Source organism: Drosophila melanogaster, chromosome 3L, assembly GCF_000001215.4.
Source record: "Drosophila melanogaster chromosome 3L".
NCBI classification, from domain to species: Eukaryota; Metazoa; Arthropoda; class Insecta; order Diptera; family Drosophilidae; genus Drosophila; species Drosophila melanogaster.
This window is the reverse complement of record NT_037436.4, coordinates 12,549,224-12,574,876: the sequence shown is the minus strand read 5'-3', so window position 1 is coordinate 12,574,876 and position 25,653 is coordinate 12,549,224. Positions and strand designations below refer to the sequence as shown.

At 42.9% G+C, this 25,653-nt stretch overlaps 1 protein-coding gene across 4 annotated transcripts in view; it reads left to right on the top strand.

Annotated features, from left to right (window-relative positions):
- Positions 1-2,334: 2,334 nt before the first annotated feature.
- sowah (sosondowah) overlaps positions 2,335-25,653 on the top strand; it is a 35,030-nt gene continuing 11,711 nt past the window's right edge. For all 4 annotated transcript variants that reach the window (NM_168503.5, NM_001144469.3, NM_001144471.3 and 1 more), the window contains exons 1-3: positions 2,335-2,565; positions 2,677-3,338; positions 9,838-9,978. In NM_168503.5, the coding sequence (NP_729816.4) occupies positions 2,439-2,565; positions 2,677-3,338; positions 9,838-9,978 (930 nt within the window). In that variant the 5' untranslated portion in view covers positions 2,335-2,438. The remainder of the gene's footprint in view (positions 2,566-2,676; positions 3,339-9,837; positions 9,979-25,653) is intronic.

The window sequence follows — 25,653 nt, the reverse complement described above, 5'->3', positions numbered from 1 at the left end:
TTCCCAATTGCCAATTATGCCGCAGCAGCAGCCCATTCCATCTTATAGCCATCCCATACCATTCCATCCTATAGTTGCCCCATCCGCCAGACAAGACAAACGCTGCAAGTTGCAAGTTGCAACTATCGAGGATCGTTCGCCGTCGATCGCTGTCTGCATTCAACACTGACGCCAACCGGTGTACAAAAAAGTAGAAAAAAAAAAGCCAAGAAGTGGATATTGAGGGGGGTGATGAAAAGTATCTGAGGGATACACCAGTCAGTATGCGCAGCTACAAGATGGCTGCTGCCAATCCTCGCCCGCACCAATGCCAAACTGCCTAGCATCCTGATCAGAGACGTTCTCTGGTCGTGCCCAAATGGCATTCGATGGGAAAAAGAGTGCCTCCGGATGAAGATACAGATACAGATACTTACTCGCACTTCATATGGCACATAATTCCATTTGCAACGCTTATCAGGCGCCACTTTGCCACGCAATCGGTGACAATTGCATAATCCGGCTGCAAATGCCGAACATTGCTCTAATCGCATTGAGTAGTCACTTCTCGCCTGTGTTCGCCAATTGGAATGTCTTTAGTTGGGAGTTTTGAGTTGGGAGTTGCTGGTAGTAGGAAAAGCTTTTAGTTAATTAATGTCCTCCAAGGAGCACTCGCAACTTCATCGCATTGAAATGTCGGGTTTTCAAGCATGGACTAATTATAGTTTATGTGAAATCATTACTACTATCTTAGTTTTGAATATGGATACAAAACATAGATATATACAAATAAAAAGTAATACGAGTAATATGAAACATTGTAGATAATATGATAATATGATTTAACTAAATAATATGCGTTATTAACATAAATTCATATGAACTCGATTCGCATTGTATAAAAATCCATCGAAATTTGAATGATAGTAAAGAAATACATAATCTTTTAATAAATTCCGAACTGAATTCCCTTTTACCTCAATCTTTATTTATTTGCATAAATATTTTTTAGTAGCATTTATTGTGTTTTAGCAAATTAGCAAGCAAATACCTTAAACAAACATGAGTTATATACTCTCGCTCGTGGCGAAACTCGACTTAATATGGAACCCCAAATAAAATGATAAATAAGGGTAATTTATTTGGGCACATTTATGAGGCGAGCAGGCTGCCAAAGATACATTTAGCCATTTAACCAACGGATAACGAATCCAAAGAGTGCGGGCATACAAATTAGTGCGCATCTGCGCCATCGAGGCATTCTGGAATTGAATCCTGTGACGGTGGTGGGAGGGGGCGGGTTTCGGAAAGGGAAGGAAAGGATATCCAGAGTACAACACGTCTTGACATTTGCATCTTGAAATGCAAGTGAAAGATACAATCCCAATCTGTGTATCCAGATGCGCCATTGTCACTGTCATCGGCTGTGGCTTCCTTTCGGCTAGAACTCTGCTCTGCGGATGATAAATGACGTCGATTCAACAAATTGGCCCACACATACATGGCCCAAAACCCGAACCCAGCCTCCCAGCCAAACCATTTTGGCCAATTGAGATGGAAATCAACTCGTTTTGTGCCCCACATACACGTACTGCATAGTTAACTCCCCGATTTCGATGGGGGATTGGGGCTACCTACTCCGCTCGATCCGCCCCTGAATTTACATTTGGCTGTGTCTCAGGAATTAATTCGGAACTGTTTTAATAATTCTTTGCATGCGGAAGATACTTCGAGCCAGATGGATTCAACTGAAGTTAAATTTTATGCAAATTAACTACCACTGTCTGATTTACAAGTTCGCATGCCGAAGGGAATTCAACATTGATTACGAGCCTTTCGTTTACCTTTTCGTACTTGGTTTAAAAACATTTATCATAATATTTGGCACACCAAAGCAAACTCATTGGTTTAAATTATATTACTCATTTCGAAAAAGTGTTTTTTAACTCACCTACGGCTACGGCTTGAAAATGTTTTAGAAGAAATAAAAAAGTATTTCGCGGGCATAAATTGTCCCAATTTCTTTTTTTAACTTTTTTATTTTTATCATTTTTATTTTATCATATATATTTATATGAATCACTTCATATATGGTGAGATTAAATGAGATTTGCATGCTGAACGGTATCGAAAGTAATTGTTATTTACCTAAATCAAGTAAAAGTGTTTAATCAATAGTTTTTATTATGTAATTTGAAGTGCGAAAAGTATATATTTGTTTCCTTGCTTTAATGTATTGTTTTTAAAATTATTAAAACTCGAAAAATCATTCCATGTTATGAGTTACACGCCAACCAGCCTTCTGTCAGCTAGCGAAATCAGCGAGCTTTTTTCCGCGAAGCATGAGGGCTGCAACATTCGCAGTGTGCACAGTGCCCTGGTCAAATGTTTTTGTTTGTTGTGTTTATTTTTTACTTATTTCGCGTTTAAAAGTGTTTTAAAGTGAGATTTAAAGTGCAATGGAGCTACCGAAGGAGTTATCCGTTGCGGAGATCCGTAATTACATGTTGGCAAACGAGTGCAAGGTGACAAATCACGCCTTGGTGAAGCACTTCAAGAAATTCCTAACTCACCCGCAGTCGCAAAGTGAGTCATTTGTGTTTGTCTTTCGAATTTGGGATTTGGGACCTGTTGAATGGCCAAGAAAACCCATATTGACTTGGTTTTCACATGGATGTTCCCAATGATTAATTGCAGATGAGGCTCGCAAGCGATTCAAGACCTATGTCACACTGCTGTCCACCATCAAGAACGAGAACAATCAGAAGTTTTTGATATTGCGCAAGAAATACGTAAACGAATGCCCCACGGATGAGGTTGTGGAGCGCGCGGTGGCCGCCGCATCTGGTATTCCGGAGCCCTCAAGTCCCGGCGGCGCATCTCTTAACTTTGACTCGCCCATGAGGCAGCCACCGCCATATAAACCGCCGCCCATGGTCACCTCTCCGCCAGCCGTTTCCATTGCCAAGGAGCACCAGGAGAATTACCAGGAGTGCGTGGACGAATTCACGGCTGCCATAAAGCGCATTGAGCCAGCACGCTTGGAGAGGCGAACGTCGGTCAAGTCCGAGGATCTGGATCAGCAGGAGAAGCCGGAGAAAACGTCTCGATCGAATTCCATCGATGTGATCGACAACAAGGAGAACATACCACGTTTCTCCTTCTCCTCGGAGGCCTCCTCGGCGTCCAGCACTTCCATTGAAAAGCCGGAGATGGCTGATCCCACAGCTCCCGCCGCCGTAGGCGATGTGGCCGAGAATCCCATCAGCGTGAAGGAGGCCACGCGCAAATTTAATCGGATGGCGTCTGAAGAAGAGGCTAAAATCATATCGCCGCCAGCTAAGAAGAAGCCAGAGAAGGTGAGTGCCACAGAACCGGTTAAGCCAGGGCATTAGCCATCATGCGGGCTCGGCTCGGGTGCGGGTGTCTTTCGGGCCCTTCCCTCCCAGCTTTGTTCCAATGCGTTCCATTTCCTGTGCGTCAGTGGGAAGATTCGCTACAAGACAATTCAAATATGCGACGTTTTTTGCACGGCTTAGTTGTGATTAATTATCACAGAGCTATGAAGGTTTTTATATGAGCTGTCCACTGTGGCAAAAATATCTGAAGACGTTGTTCCACTTAACCAGCTGCTTTTTTCAATCCATCATAGACTACACACTGTAATCAACTTTGTTGAATCATATTTGTTAATGTTCTATAATCTCACTCACGCCTTTGTTTAAACTAAAGAGGAACGATTTCTATTATTTACATCGAATTCTTCGTTTAGTGATAAGGATGACCTTCATAATTTCATATATATCTGGCAACTTAAAGTAGTTCTTAGCGTATATACACTGTATAATGGGATTAAAAAAAAAATATTTGCTTTCCCATCACTGTATATGACAAAGAAACAGGCTGATATTCCGCTACAAATCAGGGTCAGATTAGATCTGCTGGCCCTGGAAACCCCGAGCAATTATTGTCAATGCATCAGTGGCTGTCCCAGGCTTTGGGCCACCTCAAGTGGAACTGCTGGCGGAATGCTAGATGGCCAGAATGTCAGAGTGGCAGAGTGGCTGGCTCAAACTAAGCCGGTCGGTTGGTCGGTCACCCAACTGTCTGTCAGTTCCCAGAGCCATGTCACGAATTGCCACCAGCACAGGCCGAATTGAATAAATCCATTAATTTTATTAGTGGACAATATAAATGTAAGTCTCATAAAACTACATACATGCGCCTGCATCGTTCCGTTCGCCTTCCTGTCCACTTTTTCTGTCCCGGCTTTGTCGCCGCCGCGCATTCAAGAGCTGGTGAGCTGGAGAACTGGCGAACTGGTGAGCTGGTGAGCTGGAGAACTGGCGAGCTGATGCCCGACATGTGTACGTACATGTGCGGACACATGTACTCCGATTCCGAATTCGATTCCCGCCCGAGTGCGATGTGTTTAGTAACTTTGTTCCATCAACTGGCCATGACGACACTTTGCAAGCTGTTCAGCAAACCCACCCCCCTCCCTTCACACCCCTCGCATTTTCATTTCTTTATTTTCTTGATGCCCCAAAAGCCTATTATGTGTACAAGCACATCGTAGGACATGCCAAGTATGAGTTACGTGAGAAATTTTGCGGCCAGCAAATGGTATGCAAACACTCAGAAAAATCTGGAATCAGATGAAATTTTTGATAGTACATCTAAGTAGTTAAATTGAAATTGAAACTTGAAAACTGAGGAATTTAGCTGTTTCTCATAAAAACCGAACCATTTCCACATCCTATGACTATAATTGATGTAAATTGGAAATGGAAACCTTTAGCACTTCAACAAAATCAACTCGAAATACACATACATACATATAATTTGTAGCGTGTCCATTTCGAGATTCTAATTTAGAAAAAATATCAATCTCGGGGTGAGCATGTGGCAGTGGAATTTGTCAAGCGTTACGGAAAAATCGTTCCTTAGTTAATGTTACAAGCTATAGTAGTGCAATTGGGCCGAGTTGTCAAACAACTGTCATCCACTTAGGCCCGTCAATCACGCAATTTAGAGTTGAAAACGAATATCCCCAGTGCATAAATCATCGGAGTCTGTCTGCGAGACGGATGGTCCCATCCGCATCCGTATCCCATTCCATTCCAATCTATTGTATCATGTTTAGAGCAAGATGCTCCGCAGCAGTGGATGTACATCAAAGTGGGATTGTCAACGGCACGTCAGATGCTATAAAATCCCACTAAAACATCGGGAAGCGAACTTAAGTGCCTATTTGTACAGACACTCGGACATGGTAGAATCAAACTAGTCCTTATATCGGAAATCTGTTTCAAAGCATCACTGCCGCAACTTTGAATTTCTCACGTATTTCATGTTTCCGGATTTACGCAGACAAATTAAAAATATCAATATAAAGTCGAAATTAAATGGAGGCTATGGGGAAATTCTCGCTAACAAGGCTTAAACATTAAAATAACCAGCGTTGTCTAAATTTCGTTGAATGAATTTACTATTACTTATCATCGAAATTATATTCATTCATTTGAATGAATGAATTCACTTGAATTTCGCTCATCTTTTCGCCAGTCATTACTAATTTGTCTGCAACATGAGTAGAGTTTAAAACGAAGGGCTATCATTCACTATCATATCGTACAGATCGGGTTGATAGCTCCCATTTGATGCACTGAGAATAAAGAAAGTATCTGTGGCGTTATAAGCGCTTACATCTTGTTAACAAATTGATTCGCTAACAAGACACACCGTCATTTTTGATGGCGCCAACCGTCTTCACGCAATTATTAAAATTCAGTTGTAAACAATATTGAGATAGGTTTTGATGGATGCCCCTTTTTTTTCCTGTTATTCATCAGAGAAAATAACTAATCATCGCTAGACGAAAAGAAAGTGGCTCATCATCTTCACAAGGAGTTTCGAAGGCGGCATTCTAGTTCATGGGATTCATGGGATCGAAAAAAAAACTGGGGAGCAAGTGAAGTGGATTCATCATGGTGTACCGTGAAATTTTTGGCGTTGCAACCGTAACTATGGAATCTGTATCCATCCCCAGCTAGCTGATCAATTAAATTCGTTTCGATCGTTTTTAATTAGCCCGATGATTTTGCATTTTGTACGCTCACTCAGCACCGTTGTGAGTTGATTAATTTACGCCCCAAAATAACAAGCTGATTTAAAATGGGATTTTTTTTTCGTTAAATAACTAATATTGATAGAAGTATCATAGCTTGGGATTTTTTTTTTTCTTTTTGATTGATGAAATTTTCGAAGGTTAACGGGAAACTACATAAATTTTTCGGTTCAAGAGCAAAGTTATCATGAATTCCAGCTAAACCTTCATATCTAAAAGTAAAAGTTAACAACACGATGTTAACTGAAGTAGCGATGTTGGAAATTCAAAGAATTGCCAAAATATATTTTTAACTTAAGATTGCCTCGGTTTGTCTGGCAAGAGTTGAAAAAAGCGAATATTACAATTTTTAACAAATCAAACAATCACCTAAGGGAAAGTATCTTTCATAAAATAGTAATTAAGATGCTAAAGCTTTCAACTATCAAACAAAAACTAATGAAAACTCAGTCCGTTGTTTTGTGAATCTAATTTAAAACCCCTGGCAGCGCAAATATGGCCCCAAAGCAAAGTTCCTGCCCAAAAGTCCGCATGCAGCATCAAACAGACCGCATATATATTCTTATTAAAAATAGGAGGCCACCTTCGTAGTCCCACAGTGCATATAAAACTGTCAGGCGACCCACATCGAAATGGGGGGCGTGGCTGGGTCGGTGGCGAAACGAACCCTTTTGCATAAAACAAGTTGGTGAAACATGTTAACATAGCCAATAAGCAGCAATAGAAATTAGTTAGGCAAAGCTATTCTCATCACGGTCATGCCAGCCACAAAGGACCCAATTAAAAATGTAAGGAAACAAACCAAAAGTTGTTATTGCTGTTAAACAACAACGGACTGTGTCCCGAAGCGGTTAAATTTACAACAGCAACAATATCCACCCGTTCACCGCCGAAGTTCCAGCCACTCCCACTAGTCCTACTCGTACTGGACAAAAAAGCGAACGGAGTTGAATCCCCGTGGCCTGTAGCCTGTATCCTGGAAATGGAAACACGACCATTTTGTGGCATCGGTCGAAAGGTAAGACTCGCCGGGCCAACGTAAACACTGAAGGGACATGGCCCAGACCACGAGTTCCATATCGTATCCACTCTCTCTTTTCCTCTGCATCCCAGTGTGCAGTTGTCGGTAGTCCTGGGCGCAGGGCCATGGCCACATCCTGGCAAAAGGACAACGGCCAGCTGTGTGATATAATATCGGGCATAAAGGGACACGGCACACAAGAAAACTGGCCAACAAACAAGCGATTGGGGAGCAGAATGAGTGGGTGGCCAGCCAGTGCGATAGACAAGGGCAAAACCGGTGCTCAATCCCTCCCGGAGTCCCCAAGTTCCGCATTCAAAGTTGGAGTTCGAGTCAGAGTTCCAGTCCGAGTTGCTCCGGGTTTTGCCTTTTTCTATACTCCTCTTTTTTTGTTGTGTTGTCTTCTCCCCCTCCCAAAGCCATAAAAAAGCAACATACCATTAAAATGGGGAATCCTTCGGGGTGGCTGCTTGCAGTCGGAAAAATGTACATCATTAGTTAGTTAGTTTTAAAGGGTTTACTTTTGGTTTATTATAAAAAAGATAAATGAAATATGTAGGAACTCTGCAAAATTAATGGCATTTCTGCTAATCACTATTACTATTAGATACTATATACTTACATAAACTGAATTCTCTGTTCTTCATATCATTTAAATACCTCTTTAATATCTTTCTATGATAATAGAGTTCGCAATGAAATCGTTGAATTAAAAACACCCTACCAATAGTAATGTTATTTAACTTCTTTTACAATAGCATTACGTTGATAACGTAACTAACTACTCTAATTGGCTATCATATTGTTTTTCCCGAGTGTGGTGGGCGTTTCAGTTCGGTTGGGTCTGGCTTTCCATTGAATGGAGTTCTGTTCCGGGGTCCGAGCTCTTTTGTTTAGCATTGACATGGCCACTTGGCCAGAGGGCCTGCGTCTCAATGTTTGTACTGTTTTATGATGTTCGGCTGCTGTTTCTGTTCCTGTTCCTGTTACGCCTGTCGCCTCGCTCGCTCGCTCGCTCAAATGCCCGAATCCGTATCTGAATCCATATCTGGATGCGAGTTCCATCCAGAATGCCCTTTGCAAATGGCGACTGCCCTTCGCTTACCTGTGCAACCGGACGGAGTAAAACACCCGTCCGTAATTGGAAAAACGTGAGCTCTCCAGGAGTCAAGTGGCGTGTAAATAGAATGGAGGGGATGGAATGGAATGAAATTGAACGAAGGTCCTGGCACGCGTTCTGCGCATCCTGCGGCCAAAATGCGGCATTCAAATGTCGTCGTATTTATTAGCTATGTTACGATGGGCCCGGGATAATAAAAGGCCCCGTAGAGTGGGTGATGTTGTTGTTCAGGTGAAAGTTGGGAATGGGTTTACCCGGGTATTCCGGGTATTCCGGGGATTGCACAGCTTGTTAGGCCCGCGAACATAACGCGAATGGATAATTAGTTGCCGAAAATGTGTTGTGCGCTCGTAAATATGAGGCACACATGTCGGGGGCTTCTCCATTCTTATTGTCGCTGGCACATGTGTGTTTGTTTGGGAAGTAGTCAACACACTCATCTTCTCCTGCATCCGAGGAAACCCCAGCCCCAGCTCCAACCCTCACCCGCGGAAATCATTAGAGGGCTCATTATCAGCAGCAGCCGACTTTTGCGGGTGTGTGTGTGTGTGTGTAAGTGTGTAAAAAACTGTGTAAATCACCGAACCAAAAAACATCTACTACTTTCTTTTCGAAAGGGAGCTGCTGTTTGAGAAGAACGCAGCGCACTTTCTGCCTTAAGCACGCGTCTAATAAATAAAAATTATTACCTTCATAATTAGTGGAGGAACATGGCGATGGCGCCGTCGAATGCGTGAGCATAATTACCATCCAGCTTTTACGCCCGTGTCTGCACCCTTGGAACAACACATATCCCAATCCCAATCCCATCCACATCCCCATCCCCCAAACTCGTGGGCATCCCATCTTGACACTCGGAAAAATGGGCTGAGATGTAGATGTGGAAATCCTGTGTGGAATGTTGTGACTTCAATTCTAAGTTGTAGTTTCAAATCAGGGATTCTGATGTTTGATTAAACTACTAGAGATTGGAATCCTTCGCAATCTTTAAACATATACATTAGTGATTATCGACATTTTATATCGATTTGCTGGTTATTCATTAATAAACTATAGTAAGTTCTATCATTAGAATGGATATAGCATTATTCTTGTTAAATTTCAAACGACCAACAGCGTTTTCCTTCTGGTTTCAATTTGTGCGCGCATTCGTGCTCGATCTAATTAGGAAAAACTAGATATTTTTGAAAGTGCACCTCCTGCTCGAAAAGCACCCGTTCCATATCCCATATCCCATGTGGATGCCACACACACACACACTGGGATTGTGGGGCAATGTTGGCCGTGTGTGCGAGTGGGTAAATTAGAATCGTATATTCCGGGAGGCGACGACTGTGTTGGCGTTAATGCTCTCAATGGGCTTTCTATGTTTTATTCCCGCTTCGTGCCGATGTTTTTCGTTTTGGTTTTTTTCGATTTTTTGTTTTATTTTGTTAGCAGTGGTACAACGCCTCCGCCAACGCCCCCCCCCCCCCCATCCCCGCCCCTCACCCCCTTCAAGTCGTAGACAAAGTGGCAGAAACATGCATAATTAATTTATGCCCCTCTGGGCGCACCTCCCGCTCCTCTTCTCCATTCCTTTTGCAGCAATTAATCGAGGAGAAGGATTCACCGGAGGTTACGCTGGCGCATCCCAAGGCAAAGGAGTGGATAGTCTCGATGGCGAAGGCTAATTACCAGGAGCTGGCCAAGATGGCCAGTGAGTATCCGGAACTGGTTAAGCTGCAGGTAAGTCTCACAGATTCCGCATTTCTTAGCCACTTTTGAGCCATCTTTTAGTCACATTTTGAGCAACCTTTTAGCCAGTTTAAAGCCTCCTTTTAGCCACTTTTAAGACACCTTATAGCCACTTTTAAGCCACCTTTTAGCCACTTTTTCCACCCACGATGCTCTAACAAATGCGACAAGTACAAACTATTCATAAGCATTAATTACGACAAATTAAGCAGCAACGCGCTGTTTTTGCCATGTCGAACAACACTTAAAAATGCGAGGAAAAATATAATAACGACAACTGAGGGACCGGCCAGCCAGAGGGGGCGTGGCAGCCGTGGGGGGAGGGGGGATTTGGCGTTTGTCGCATAGCAAGCTGAAAAAAAAAATAAATTAAATAAGCAACAACAACAACAACGCCAGTCGAGGCGACAATTAATTGTGAAATATGTTTTCAGCATTTTTAGCACTTGTAACGCATGTTAAGAAGTGGGCGTGAGCGCGACTCCGAACAACGTAGGCCTTACGGATCGGCCATAGATATAGACATAGATATAGACATATACATATAGACGTAGATATATGGTCTGGCATTGGGCAACCACTGACGAGTGATCTTCTCGCACAGATTGCGGATGAGAAGCGGGCTAGAAGGTTTCCAAGCGACAGACACAATCGCATTTCTTCGCACTCCTGTTTTCCCACAAAAGATTTGCAATGACTAATTGTCAGCAAAGGGATAATTGCATATAACTACCTACAAGGACATATAACTTAAATCTTACAGCATTTGTTGCAAGGATCTATATTCAACGTTAAAAGGCAAAGAAAGGATTTAAAAATTTATCTTATCGTATTTTCAATTATCATATTATTTATTCAAACTGCGAATAACTAAGTAATAAATGATTAAATGCATCATATTTTACCTTTCATGTTTATATGTAGCTTCTACAATTTCATAACTCAAAACATAGTAACATAGTTCTACATTTCTACGATAGCTTTTGATTTATTCGTATTTATTTGGTTTTCTCCTAAAGAGGAATTTATAAATTATTACCTGTGCTTCTTTTAGAAATTGTTAATTGTTGGTAATCAAAAATGTTTTGACACCATGTCTGAATGCGTTTTTCCCTAACTTATTGCCCTGGAGAAACTTTGTTTTAAAGTAACATAAATAATAAAAAACAAGGGCTACATTTCTGGTTACTCGACTATTTTTAGTGACTGTGTGGGGAATATTAAATCTGGACTAGAAAATTACAAATGCATATTAGCTATAATATTTATGAACTTATCTATATGGCTAGCCCTTTCTATGCTATCTCTTTTAAGTAATTAGCATTATATTGTATCATTATATGTGCATTTAAATAATTAGGTTTCCTGGGAAACACTTTCACTTAATGGTTTTAATATCTGGTTTTCATTACCGGGTATTCCCTGGTCCATCACCCCTAGACCAAGTTTTTTACGCTTATTTATGACGTGCGTGTGACCCCACTCAAAAAAAAAATATATAGGGGAAAGAGCGAGCTCCAATTCTCGAGGGGTCGCCACAAATGAGACATGGAAATATGGCTACGCTCGCGACATCTCGAGATTCGTTTCCGAATTGGAACTGGAATGGGAATGGGCATGAGGATTCGAAGATTCAGTGTGAGAACTCAATATGGGATATGCCAGATTTGCTGCCCCCCTTCTGGTGGTGCCTCTCAATTAGACAGCGTTTTTCGGAGTTTTGTACGTACCCCGGGTATTTATGTCCCACATATAGCCATATAGTATATACCCAATGCTGCTGCTGATGATGATACTGGGCCGACGCCCGGCCCCGTTGCAAGATGATTTATGCCGTCCGCAGAGGAACATGGGCCCCTTGGGTTTTTACGGGTATCTGCGGTGGTGCAGGAGTAGGAGAAGGCGTGGTAGATTATGTTCGCGAGCGGACTAATTGCCGTACAAATGCACTGTTCCCGGAAATAATGAATTCCGCACTCTGCATACGCATTCGCATATGTACATGCAAATCTTGAATCTTGAGGGCCATAAGTGCAATCAATTAATGAGCGAACGAACCAGCACCCCGGAGGCCTTTGGATGAGCAACTGCCAACTGGCAGCTCATTTGCGGCGCTTCCAATTCCTTGAATCACTGAAATCGCAACGAGACGGAAATAGCCATAAATCAGACCGCGATTGCCACTTAACCTAATGCCTCGAGTTCCTTCGGGCTGCTCATTTTGCTCATCTGCTGCTGAATATGGATGTGAATGGCCGAAAAAACGGTTGTATCTTGCGGATTTTTAAATGTTCACATGCGAATAATCGCTGCACTATTAAGTAGAGATATTTTCTAATGAGCACTATAAAAAGAATAAATCACCTAATAGTTAAAGTTTGTGATAAATTAGTATTTTGCAGCATTTTGCTGTATCGCTCGTTACGATTAGACCACTTTTCTACACTCCTGTGGTGCGTTTCGTTACTACTGTGCTATAAAAGCAATAGGAGATTAAAAAGAAAACATACCACTCTAAAGCTGTTTGAACCATTGATAAACTTACAGTGGTATTTAAAGCAATTAAAATTTAAAAAAAAAAGAAGAAATTATTTTCGAAATTGTATTGCTCAAACCTACTGAAATAAATTCTAAGTGAAATCAGTCGGGTGACCGAAAGTTATGCAGATGGATTCAGTTACACTTGTATGCTAACAGGATTATGTACAAAGTCCGGACTCACATGCCGCTGACCATTTACATATGTACGCGTATGTAAATAAATGTTCGAGAATTTTGTGGAGAAACTTCAAATAAAAATTCCCCAGTCATCGGCGGCAGGGTGTAAAAATACGAAATAAAAAAAAGAAAGAAAGAAAAAATATTTTTAATTTGAATAAGTAATTCGTACAACGGGGCAAAATCAAAAAAGAAACAACTCGAAACAAATGCGAAACAAGGAAAATTCAATTTACCCGCATGTCAAACCGAATTGCCGGCTAGGTCAAACACGTTGATGGATGGACGGACAAACGGACAAACCGACGGGCGAACGGACGGATGGACGGATGGACAAGCTTACGGCATGGATGCATGGCCAACTGGAGAGGGGATGCCTTCGGGGTGGTGGCGAAACCCAACAGTACAGCGGCAACATCACGGCACCACCACCAGCAACGTGGACAAGCTTAAATTGCAAAACGGTGCATGCTTGTCTATTTTGGGGCGGTCCCATCGCCCCACCAAAATCGGTTGGACTGCAAACAATGGACCCGAACCCGAGCTCCAAGCGGGCGCAAGTCCAGCCCTCATTTGTGTATTTATACAGGCGAACACCTGAGTGGCACAGGAGCAGGGTAAAAAAAAGAATATACATACATACACAACTTGGTAAAAGTACACACACGAGCCAAAGTTTTTAATTAATACAAAACTTGTAACATTTTATAAGCCGCTACTACATATTAGCAGCGACTGGCGTTTTGAATATGCATATATACATACTGATACATTCAGCCATGTGGCTTCTATGCCCGGACAAGGGCATTCCATCAGCCCATGCCAATTCCGATCCGACAAACATTAGGCACTCTGGATTGGCTCAGCCATGGACGTGGAATTGTGGACTTGTGGATGTGGATGGCATGCCCAGGTGGACTATTTAACCGAATTCAAATGTGCATGTCCGTTTACACAGAGTCATGTCCATGACTGTGCATCTAAGCCATGGTGACTATGGTGGAGTCCAATGCCGATGCCATGTTGCCAGTGCTTGATTGCTGATGTCGTATGCCAGAAATTTAATTAAACTTGGGATACAAACAACCTGAAGCGGCTGGACAAGCCCATATTTGAGTACGACTACATTTGAGGCAATCGCAATCGCTGTGCTCCGCCATAATGTGTGTTGGGCGTTCAAATACGTACTGGTATTTTGTGTAATAAAATGGGAAAACAATTGGTACCTCCTTTTATTAAGATATATTTTGTTATATTGGTACAACTATTCATAACTTAGAACCTTTTTTGTGCTAAAGATAGGAGCTCTGCTATAAATAGCAGTAATGCACATTTTAATATTTTTATTACCATTTTGATGTAATTTTTTAATTGAATAATACCGGTGCAAAACGCATGAAGTGCCATTAAGTGTCTAAGATCTAAGGAGAATCTTCAAAGTCCGCCTGCCACTGCGGAAACTCCTCACATCGTGACCATGAACTTTTCAACAGGTCGTCCGCATGGCAATAAAACGTCTGACACCTTTGACAGTCCCTGCGGCACACTGAGTCTGCTGCATCCCCTACTTTGAAACCATAATAGTTGTGTCTATGTGTGTCAGCGGCATTGGTGGCGCCTTTGGCCAAGTGGCATATGATTACGTCCCATACCCGAATCCCTATTCCGGGTGGGAAGACATCAAACCAAACGACAGCGGCATCGGCGGCGACTTGTGTGAAAGATACTTTCTTCCATGGGTGTCATTAAATCGAGGTGACAATTCAATCAACAATCCGCCGGCGAAAATGTCAAATGAGCGAGGACCCGAGTGAAGCCTTTCCAGAAATCAAATCAAATGTGTTTACGACGTCTGCCACGTTGGTGGCTCAATTTTATGTCGCTGTGCGGCTATTAAATTTAATTAGAGCTCTGTGCCGCCGTTGGACGTGGATAACGCATAAATGTCATCAAAATATTTCCCTGAACGGTGGCTTTATATATTTAGTTACACTGCAGTTGAAGAGTTCACCCAATGTCGCCGACGAAGTGCTGGAAATATGGGCAGTTGACATGCGAAAGGATTTCCCTTCTGGGAAAGAGCAGTTCCAATGGCAGTGTCGGTCGTGTCATCCGGCCATCACTCCGCACTGCTGGAGGTGATGTACTCCGGACATAAAACCCATTTAATTGTCATTGTAGATAGTCGCCTGAAGTCGCTGCCAGATTTGGGTCATGAGCTTTCACTTGGTTTGGCTCCTTGTGTGGGTTTGGATTAGATGGATGTGATTGCATTGCGAGTAATAATTCAACTAACTATAGAAACTCTATAAGAACTAGGATGAAGGACTTAAAACCCATTGGTGCCACGCAGCACATGTGTAGCTGTCCACTGGAAAGGCGCGCCTTAACTGTCATTCCATGGCCAAGTGGCGATTGCATCCGGATTGCATTCGCCGCCAGTGGAATTCGTCTTTATTATTATCTCACTGGCATTATTGGGTGGCGCTGTTGGCGCCAACATCTTGCACGTTCCAACGGATGTCTCCTGGGCAGAATGTGGCCAAAATCACCTCAACACGGTTCCGAACTGCCGATTGTCTCCACAATTATTGTCATTCACAATTACTGCAGGCTGCGTTGGTAATTTGGCATTTAAGCCAAGTCGAATTGTTGATACCCTATGTCATAACAGTCAGTCGCAACTGAGTGAATCGAACTTTCATTTGGCCATAAAGGATATACACTCGTTTATGACCAATGCGATGTTGAATTCAAAGGCATCGAGTGAACGGTTATGACCATTAAGGAGTTTCCAGTGCCCATGGAAGAAGTCTTTTAGCGTGTTTAGCTCCGTGACTGCGACTGCGACTGGGACTGGAATTTCTTATTTTTGTGGCAAGCGAGGAAATCGGCGACATGTCTCGAAAACGTGAATCCCGGCAATGCTCCGTTCAGCGATCCTCGGGGCCGCCGGTAAAGTGTCAGCAAAAACGAAATTGAGCTTATCTGTAAATGCATCGGCGGGAGTTCGTCCAGACTGAGGACGTCCTCTGCTCGACCGGCGAGCATCTTCTTGATGCAATCGTGCAGTCGTCAAATTAGCGACATTCGAAAAACTTCCCAGATAACTACTACGAAAGACCCGAATCCGAAAGCCACAGAGGGAACTTCTAAAAAAATCCAAAAGGCTAAAAAAAAACAAAACAGAATCTCAGGAGCCTGTAGCCGTGTGCATTTTTTTCCTCCTGCTGCCACAGAACCCACCAGAGATCTGTCACAGCTCTGAAAAACCAAAAAAAAAGTAAAATAAAATAAAATCAAAAAAAAAAAACAAAGCTCTGGTCCACGATCATTGAGTTCGTTCTACGTGATTTATTTGCTGGCTCAATTGAATTGTTTTGGAGTGGACCCAACCTGGTGGAGTGGATCCTCGTCGCTCCACGAGGAGCACCTACTTTCGCATAGTCAATCAGCAATGCGATTTCTATGACTTGATTGACATTTCATGAGCCCGCCATGGACATCCATTTGCCGCCGTCGCCAGGTACAAAAAAAAAGGAAGTAAAATAAAATAAAATATAAAAAAAAGAGGAGAAGGAACAATGGATGTGGCAGACAAAGGAGTGGAGAGCGCGTCAAAGTCATTGACGATCATCCCGACTGATGATCCGCTGACAATTCCCAAAACGACAAACTCAGGCGCCATGTTAACCACCAAGAAGTCCGGCAGACAATCGCCTCGCCTGGCTGACGAAGATGGATTCCTGACTCCTCATTCTTGATTCTCCAGATTCCCGATTTCTGATGCCTGATTCTTCATTCCTGATTCCTGATTGACTGGCTGCCGAATGACCATTGTTTTGGCCAAGCCATCTGAACTGATTACAATCGCCCAGGAAGGCAGCAGTAGAAGTCGATCGCCGAACGCTTTGCATTTTATTAAACACGATCCTTTTGATTATTACGCCCCGTTCTTTTTCAGTTTATTTGTTTTGTTTTTTTGATGCTCCCATAGCCGGTCGGTCAGTCGATCTGCGATATCGGTTTGATGGAGGTCATTGCTGCTTTATTTGGACATGCAACTTGTCACGTTTAATGGCATGAAGCGGCGGAATAGCGTGTGTGCGCTTATCTCTACACTGGGGAAAATACATCAGCTATATCGCAGGGATTATATCATTTAACAGTGCAGCGGGGGAAAAAAGTAACAAGCTTGGTATTCACACTTAATTGCTTGTCGAACATGAATAGAATGAATATAAATACAGAAAAAATGATTCATTTACTCAACACCAACTTGTATTTTGGTATGCTAATCCATCTTTAATTAGTAGTATTGCCTAAATCCAAGGAATAATAAGCATGTTAATTATCCCAAGTTCCTTTCAGTGAAAAATCTTGATTCTTTTGTATGCCTGTGTCTGAGTATTTCGTATTCACTTTTGACCAGTGCATTCATATCGCGCAAAGTGTGTGAGCAGCTGGGGCAAAGCAATCAACGCCGATCCCAGCCAGGCGAACGTATGTATATTGATTAGCTTTCGCCTTGGGAGAATCCGTGTTCCTGTCGCAGCCAGTGCCACCGTTCCATGTACTAGCGCCAGCTACCGATTTCCGATTCCCCAACACTTCGTTTCCCCCCAATTCCCTGGCTACCAATGGTGGCCAAAGGTGAATGGCGATCCCCAAGCGCAGATACTTAGCCTGGCCCATTCCCATTGCCATTCCCATTCCCAATCCCATTCGCAATCCGGATGCCTGTCAGCAGCTGGCAGTGGGGCCCTGCAAATTTGTCAATACTGCGAATGCAGTGGGCTCAACCGGGTCATAAATTGTGCAAAATGAATATGAATAATACTGCATTGAGAAGCAAACAAAATAACCCAACAAAATAACGAAAAAAAAAAGAAGGAAAATCGCCAGCGGGCTGGAGGATGAGCTGGTTACCCCACACATTGTTCCGTATACACCTTGGACAAAAGGAGGTGTTGCCTGGTTGTTATGAGTTTTAAAATCCGACTAAGCCCATTCGCCAACATTTATTCGAATTTAATCGATTTTTCAAATTGACTCCGCACTCGCCGTTCGCCATGTAGTGTAAACCCAGTACAGAAATCGCTGACCGCCCATCGGTACGCCCATATTGGTTTTGCCCGTTTGTTTATTTACTCCTTTATTTTTGGTTTTACTTACTACTCGTGGAGATAAAAAAAAAAAAATAAACAATTATTTATAGCCCCTATCCTTTTGACGGCCCCCCTATTTTTTCTGCCGAAGGATTGACTGGGCCTATTCCACGACTGTGGCCAAAAAGTAATTAATTCGCTGGGCTGGAACGCGTCAAATGAATTGAAAAACTACAAATGATTGGTAATTATGGTGGGGATCGTTAAATGAAGTTATATTTCTCACGTCGTAATGAGCTGAAACTTATTAGCAGGCACTAAAACTGGGACGTAAATTAATTGCGAACTTGCGAAAGTACTAAAGTTCTGTTTAAGTGTGTAGAAATTTTTCTATTTCATTTGATATAGATAATGGAGTTATTCTAAAACAGTGCAAAAAATTGATAACAAATTCATAAAGAAAAACCGCCTAAATCTTTTCATATCTGTTTCTGTTTGATTTTTGCGCTTTAAAGCTATAGAAAGTCGCACCCATTTAGAGAGTCACCACAACCCTCAACCTCGACTTCACAATTCTCCACAATTATATAATAGTTTGAAACAAATGAAATGGTATTGGTGCGTGGACTCCTGGCGGAGGGGAAAAAGGGTGCTGAATGGCACAGGGACTTGTGCATAATTAATGAGGGAACCCAGGCAGGTGTGCTGCTGGATGCGTAGGACGACAACCGTTGCTGGCTGTCAAACATGATGACAAAAGATTACATTTCGCAACTTGTGGCAGTTGCTGCTGCCGACCCAAAGATTTCCGATGCTAGACTGGCTGAGCAGCAGGCAACATGCTTAAAAATTTACATAAAACTTTTGATAATAGTTTTGCCTGCGCCCTGTGGCATTGCGCTTCCAGGGGCTACCTCATCCTCATCCTCATATCGTCACCATCACCATCCTCCTGCTCATATGGGAGTTCTTGGGGTTTCGCACGTTACCTAAAATCCTTGGACTGATGCTGCGATAGCGACATCATAAATTACGAAACTAAACTTTGTGCGAACGGGACGAATGCAGATGGAGCTGATGATGAGGACGACTGGAGCCTGGACTTTGCGACTCCAGCCATGGAGTTGGGGGTCTTACAAATAAAAAAATAAAAAAATAAGAAAGACATGCAGCGGGTCGCGATCGCACAGGCTGAGAAGCCATCTCCTCCAGGAATAAACCTTGGGCTGGAGAAATAAAAGCCGTGGTGCTACATTTTTGGGCTGAGTGCAATTGCTTGTCAAACAGAAAAAGGTTACGCTGCCCAAAAAGCCAAAATATATAAAAAAAAAATCGAAAAAGGCAAAACTCTTGACCGGCTATGCAAAGAACTTGCGCTGGAAAATGGTCGCCGAAAATCAGTGGAAATCAATTAACTAGAATATATGATAGCAGTAATTTTTGCTATATTATGGAGATTATTTTCGCTGTCACTTCAAAGAAGAAATTCCGATAACGATTATAAAAAGAATCAACCTTGTGGAACATTAAATGTCACATTAAGTTGTGGTTCCATACAAATATATTACATAAGATCTATGGATCTTTGAATTTGTAGCCACTGAAAACATTTAATATTAACAGATATTTATATAGCTTAACTTTAATTTAACATTAATAAAGTATCTTCTCATTGAGCTTCAGCTAATCACTGCAGCTGCTGGCGTTAATCGCGGCTGCTTCATTAAGCATTCGCCAATTACTCAATGGTCGCTTATCGAGAATTCAATAATTAATTAGCAAAATTAACAAACGATTACGATGAAGGAGTCGTGGACGTTGCCCGCTGCCAGCACGATTCGCAAAAAGGGAGCAAAGGAGCGGAGCTCTTGGCCGCGAATAACAAAATTCTGTTAGTCACGCATGCTAATCTTCGTGTTGTCTCAAAAGAAAAAAAATTAAAAAAAAAAAGCTGGCAACTGGCAACCAGAAGTTGGCAGCACAAGTTGCAGCAACCTCAGCAGCAGCAACCTTTAAAAATCGGCAGCGGAAACGACAAGGCCAGAGGTAGAAGAAGACCAGGCCATCGACGGTGGTGGCCGCCGCGACTTGGTCATGAGCTTGGCGGTTCGGTTTGGGTTGGTCCACTCTGGTGGCTCCTGCGTTGCCCCGCTATCGATGCCGCATTGTTTAGGGCCCGAAACAAATGATTATTGTGGGGCCTATTTAAGGGTAATCGTGTCGTCTGAGCAGGAGCCCAAACTCCCAGCTCCCAACTTCCAGGTGCCTCGTGAGCCTGTGTTGGGTCCTTTGAGGTGCTCCGGTTGTCCCATTTGCCCCGCGATTAACCCACCAATGTGCTGCTATGACTTTACTTTATGCCTAGAATAATTAAGGACGGTGCCACGTTTTTGGGTTAATTATGCCTGCAGCCTAGACAGTCGCACACTGAGCGAAAAAAAAGGTTGATTGCAAACTAGATTCGAGATTGTATACACAACAAAAGGGGGAAACGGAAGGCAGAAGTATGCGATATTTTTTATTAAACTATTTAACATAAATAATATATAGGAAAGTAAGAACCTTTTAGAGGTATGTATCTACACCTGTGGTCCTGTACCACCAACTTATGTTTTACGTAACTTACTGATTTACTTTCAAAACTAATGGCAATCTAGATACTTTATATAATGCTAGATACTTACTAAATGTTAGTATCAGAAATATCAATGTTTTATTCATTACGGTTAGCTAAAGTGGTTTCCTCAAAATTCGTCCACTTTTTTTTACTGTGCATGCCATGTTCAGTGGCTCAAATTAAATACGCCATTTAATAAATATGGTGGCCATTATCGGATAAGCTTCTGGATCTTTTACTTAAACATGTCACTTCGCATTAATCTGGAGCCGTAAGGCCTGTGCTGGCAATCTGGCAACAGGTAAAGGCCGCCGGCGTCTGAGAACCAGAGGAGCCAGTGGAGTCGAGTCCAACGAATCCAACGAATCCAGTCTGTGGGGGCCACACGCAGTGCTCTTAGTTTTGATGTGATGTTCGCATGCGCATGCGCAACGCCAGTGGCTCCAAAAATGACCTGACTAACTGACGGACTAACTGACTGACTGACTGGCTCACCTCGAACCGAACTGGTGGCCAAAACAGCCCTGGAATCTCAGATCTGGAGTCGGAGGTCTGGGCCTGCCACAGAATCGAGATTATCATAAATAATGTGGAGTAACAGTTCCACGCGCTGTGAATGCCTAGGATGGCCAGCCATGCCCATTTGTTGCACGTTCCACAGGCAGTATCTTAAAATTTTTTTGTTGATTTCCCAGAAAGGATGAGATGAGGTCACTGTTGGGCCCGCTCACTCTTAATGACGTCTAATTTGTCATCGTTGAGGAACTAATTTTTTAGCCCGCTGATATAGGCCCAATAGAGCGCTACCTGTCTTGAACACGAACCTCGAACCTCGAGATTTCTGCGTAAGTTACGAAACCGAGGGTTCACTGTGCCTCTGCGCGCTGGGAACCCTTGAGATCGTTTTTTTTTTTTTTGGGATAGGGTTCGGGCTTTGGGGTTTTGGGTTTTTGGTGGTATGATGGGGGGACAGTCGCCTGCTGATGGAGACGCATGTGAGAAGCAAAATTTACATACCCATAGTTCGTGGAATAATAAGTATTTCCATTTAGTCGCCCAAAAAGAAAAAAAAAAAACAAAGGAAACCCAAAACCAAAAACTTGCGATAAGATAAAGCTGTTTTCGCTTAAACAAAATTTTACCTGTGAATCCATGGGTAGAAATTTAAAATGCGGCGTGAAATCTATCTGTTGTTTGTAATTTGACAATTTATTTTATGATGCAGTCGCTAGTAGCAGGAACTAATTTACATTTTGGGCACAAAATGAAAACATTATGTTTGTAATGCGCATTTATCTGCTGAAGATTTCCGCGAAGGTTCGTGGGATATTAGACTTTAATTTTTATAATTGTGTCATCTTTCTGAAAAGCTGTGCTGTAAGCTTATGAACATAAATACCTATATACATCTTATTATTTGACATTAATACCTTGGTTAGCAACAGCTTAACAGTTTAATATTGCAGAATATATGTTTATGAGTATTATAAATAATATCTAATCATCCATATCATCCATATCCTTTTTAGTGCACTTTATCTAGCTCAAACTATCATATGCAATCTTTAAAGCACTTCCACTTCGAATTAAAAGTTCTAGGGAAAGTACAAGATAGACCCCACCACAAATCGGCTAAACGATGTGTATAATGGATAATGGTGGCAGGAGTAGGAGGAGCAGGAGGATCGGGAGTAGGAGCATCAGGAGCAGGAGGATTGAAGTGGACGAGGAGCAGCATGTTTTACCGATTAACATATCCGGCGCTTATACCTGTGTACATTTCTGCCTGTGCGATTGTACATAGCCACAAACATTCAGCGCTGTTTAATGTTTAATGTTTTTATACCTTTATTTTTTTTGCTGTTTTAGTTTGCTGTTTTTTGCGGCTGCCTAGCGCCATCTGATGATTGTTTGTATGAATGTACATATGTGTATGGCTGCATGCATGTTCAGCGGTCATATTAATAATTTTTGAGGCTCGTTTTTTGATTTAGGGAGCATTTAAAGCGTGAACGACTGCATCAATAATTTCGCTTGCAATTTTATTGTGCATAAATTTCATTAATTTATAATTTTGGCCGTTGCCTGGCTGCGGCTAACATCCGACCCGCTGATCTCGCTTGCCAGTTGCCAGTTTGCGATATATGCTATATGCTATATATGCTTGTGCCCCTGCCACTTTGACTGGAGCATGGTGCATGGGGCATGTGGCATGAGGCATGGAGCATGTTGCGCCAATGTGTTGCCGCGGTCCGTCGACTGGGGCATAAATTATTTTCCGTAGTTTTGGCAGGCGCCCGATGACCGCGCGCTGCGTAGATTTCGCGATTTTGCGATTGCGCATGAGGTGAGGGTTATTCATTTGCCTGCGTATGGCGACTCCAGCTCCTCAGCTCCTCAGCTCCCCCAGCTCATCCACTCCAACTCCATTCTTGCCCCCATCTCTTCGAGGTCTGCTCTTCTTCGGTGCGAATCGCTGACCGCCTGCGCCGAAACATATGCACTGAAAATAATCAGGCAGAAATGATAAACTATTAAATGCAAATATATAAGGCAAATATTTTGTAGTTAAATTATTTGCTTGACAGTTCTTTGGATTTCACATCCACTCCATGGCCCCTCCCTTTTTCTCGCAGTGCACGCACATTGCTGATTTGGCTGTAGGAGTATCTGCGGTTGTTGCCGGCGTTGTCGAATTCTGGACAGATGCTGCGGAGCTGCAGGCTTCATTGAGGAACTCGCGATTTGGCTCGGGCTTATGCTGGTTGGTGGTTGGTGGCTGGGATCTGGGATCTGGAGAACCGAGAAGCGTCCTGCAACTGGGCAACTGGGCAACCGGACAACTGGGCCCGGCATGTCGCCTGCAAATGTCTTCGGTTTGTGGCCGTGCAGTTAATTATAAACGCTTGGACATTTTCGCTTGAGTTCGCCTCGCATCGCATCGGTTTGTTTTCATTTCCAGATGCAGATTACATTATGATTTATGCAAAATAGTAAATGCGTCTGATGGGCAACATGCGCCAGCTGCCAGACACGAAATCTCAGCCCAAACCAACCAGCTCCTCCTTCTCATTGCGCCATGTTCGAGTGCAGCCATCGCGATCGGAATCGTAATCGAAATTAGAAGTTTCACTAGCAAACAACTCATCCAATTGGCAGAGAATGGTAACTACATACATATTGTACATATGTATGTATATCTCCATTGAATGGGAGTATTTAGCGTACTGCGATTTTATTCGAAGCGATTTGAGGCCAATCGTAAAGCAGCGCCGTCCCACTGGCCGTCAATAAATCAGGAGCGCCATGTGAAGAGCGCCCTCGTAAAAGTGCTTAAATTAATCATGCTGAATGTGTGTCCCGGCTTTACGATATGCCCCGAACCATGGGGCGCCACAACAGTCGCAACAGGTTGCCCCCGCTAAGCGCCATCCATTTCGATCATAGGCACCATAAACCATAAACGCTAACTTAACTGCTTAACTGCCCCGGATAGCCGGGCATCATTTTGCATAACGAACGCGACGTGCATGTCCGGTTGGCAAGTATTTGTGTATCTGTATCTGCATCTATATCTTTGGCTTGTATCTGCAACCATACATCTGCATCCATCTGTCGTCGCCGTTTTGAAATGTATTGTACATACATGCACACAGAAAGGGGCGGGGGGGGAGGGGAATGCCACCGGGAAAATGGCCAGCGCTTTATTAAATACTCACTTTGATTTACTTGCGACCGGGGCGATGGAAAATTGCGCTTGAAATTGCATTGTTATTACATGTTTGGGTCAGCGCAAATTAAATTCCATATAGAAAAGCAATCTGCCCGGCGTCGAGTGTATTTATTTTACCAAAGATCGCGTACGTGACAAGAAGGGGTATCGGACTCGAAGGACCACGACGACTACAAGATGTTTAACAGCGAAAATGTGGTGCAAGTTTCTACCGAGAGTCGGAAAAAGGGTTATACGCTGGTACATACATATGTATGTACGTATGTATCGGGGAGGGGGCAAGTCGAATGCACTCTGAATCGCTATTAAATTAGTTTAGTGGCATTTAACTTAATCGCCTACAAGGGAGTTAAAATTTTCCACAATCCCTCGTCTCGCTCTCCGTTTTTCGCTTTCGTCGCTTTGCCCAGTTTTGCACTGCGTTTGGTTTTTGAGTTGAGTCAAAAATTGGGCAGACGTGATTCGATTTTAAAGAAGCTGCCTGCACTGATGGGCAACAAGTGCTTTCGTCTTAATATCTTTGAATAGGCCACTCCAGCTTGGGAGCTTCAGCTTTTGCAGCCCTTTTGGCCAACCAAGCATTAAGGCCTAAATGCGCGCGTCATCAACTCCGTCGATCGGCTGGCCAAATTGAGTTGTGCATCAAAAAAGCGACGGATCCCTGGGGGCCAAATGCAACTGCATCGTGATGTCAGCTTTGGGTCCAACTCCTGGCGGCCACTCCTGCTCCAGTTCCTGCTCCAGCTGCTGGCCCTTTGTATCCTCCTGCTCCCGAGGATACATTCCCGATGCGTATGCTTAGTCCATATTCTTTGCATAAATCTCACCGATGTCCTCCGGATGGACGGAGCTTGTAATTAAATTGCGACACGGGGCAGCTAATGGCGCCACAACATAGATTCGCTGGCAAACGAGCAGCCGGCATATGCATACAGACGTGCACTTCAAAAAAAAAAATAGTGCAATAGAATATTAGGATTTTATAACATTTTAATAGCTCATAAAAGGCAAGCTAGTTAGATTTTATAAGTAAGAATATTGCTTGGGGTGCTTGGGTTCTTTTTTGTGGAAAATATTTTGTTGGCTTAGTTACTGAGACCAGTAATCAATATTTAAGCTTTGTTTTAGTGTTAAGTGATATCCTTTTAGTCAGTATAGTTAGTATCCCCGAACAGAGATTTCTAATATTTACTGTTAACTGAAATCTGAACACACTTTATCATTCCGTCATGATTTGGTAGATATGTCTTAATACTTTCTTTCTCTTTAAAAAAGAAAGCTTAAGTCTGTAATTGTTTTTATCAGTGCATTGGCAAGTGAAGATGGTCATGACAAAGCGGCGGGGACACGACCTCCGTTCAGTCGGAGCCTCAGCGTACAGGGCACGTTTCTGAATGAAATTCCAGACCGCTCTGGTCGAGCGTTTCTGTGTGTTCCAACCTTGTCTGCCCGGTCATCAAACATCGGACTGGGAGTCGGGAATCGGGTGT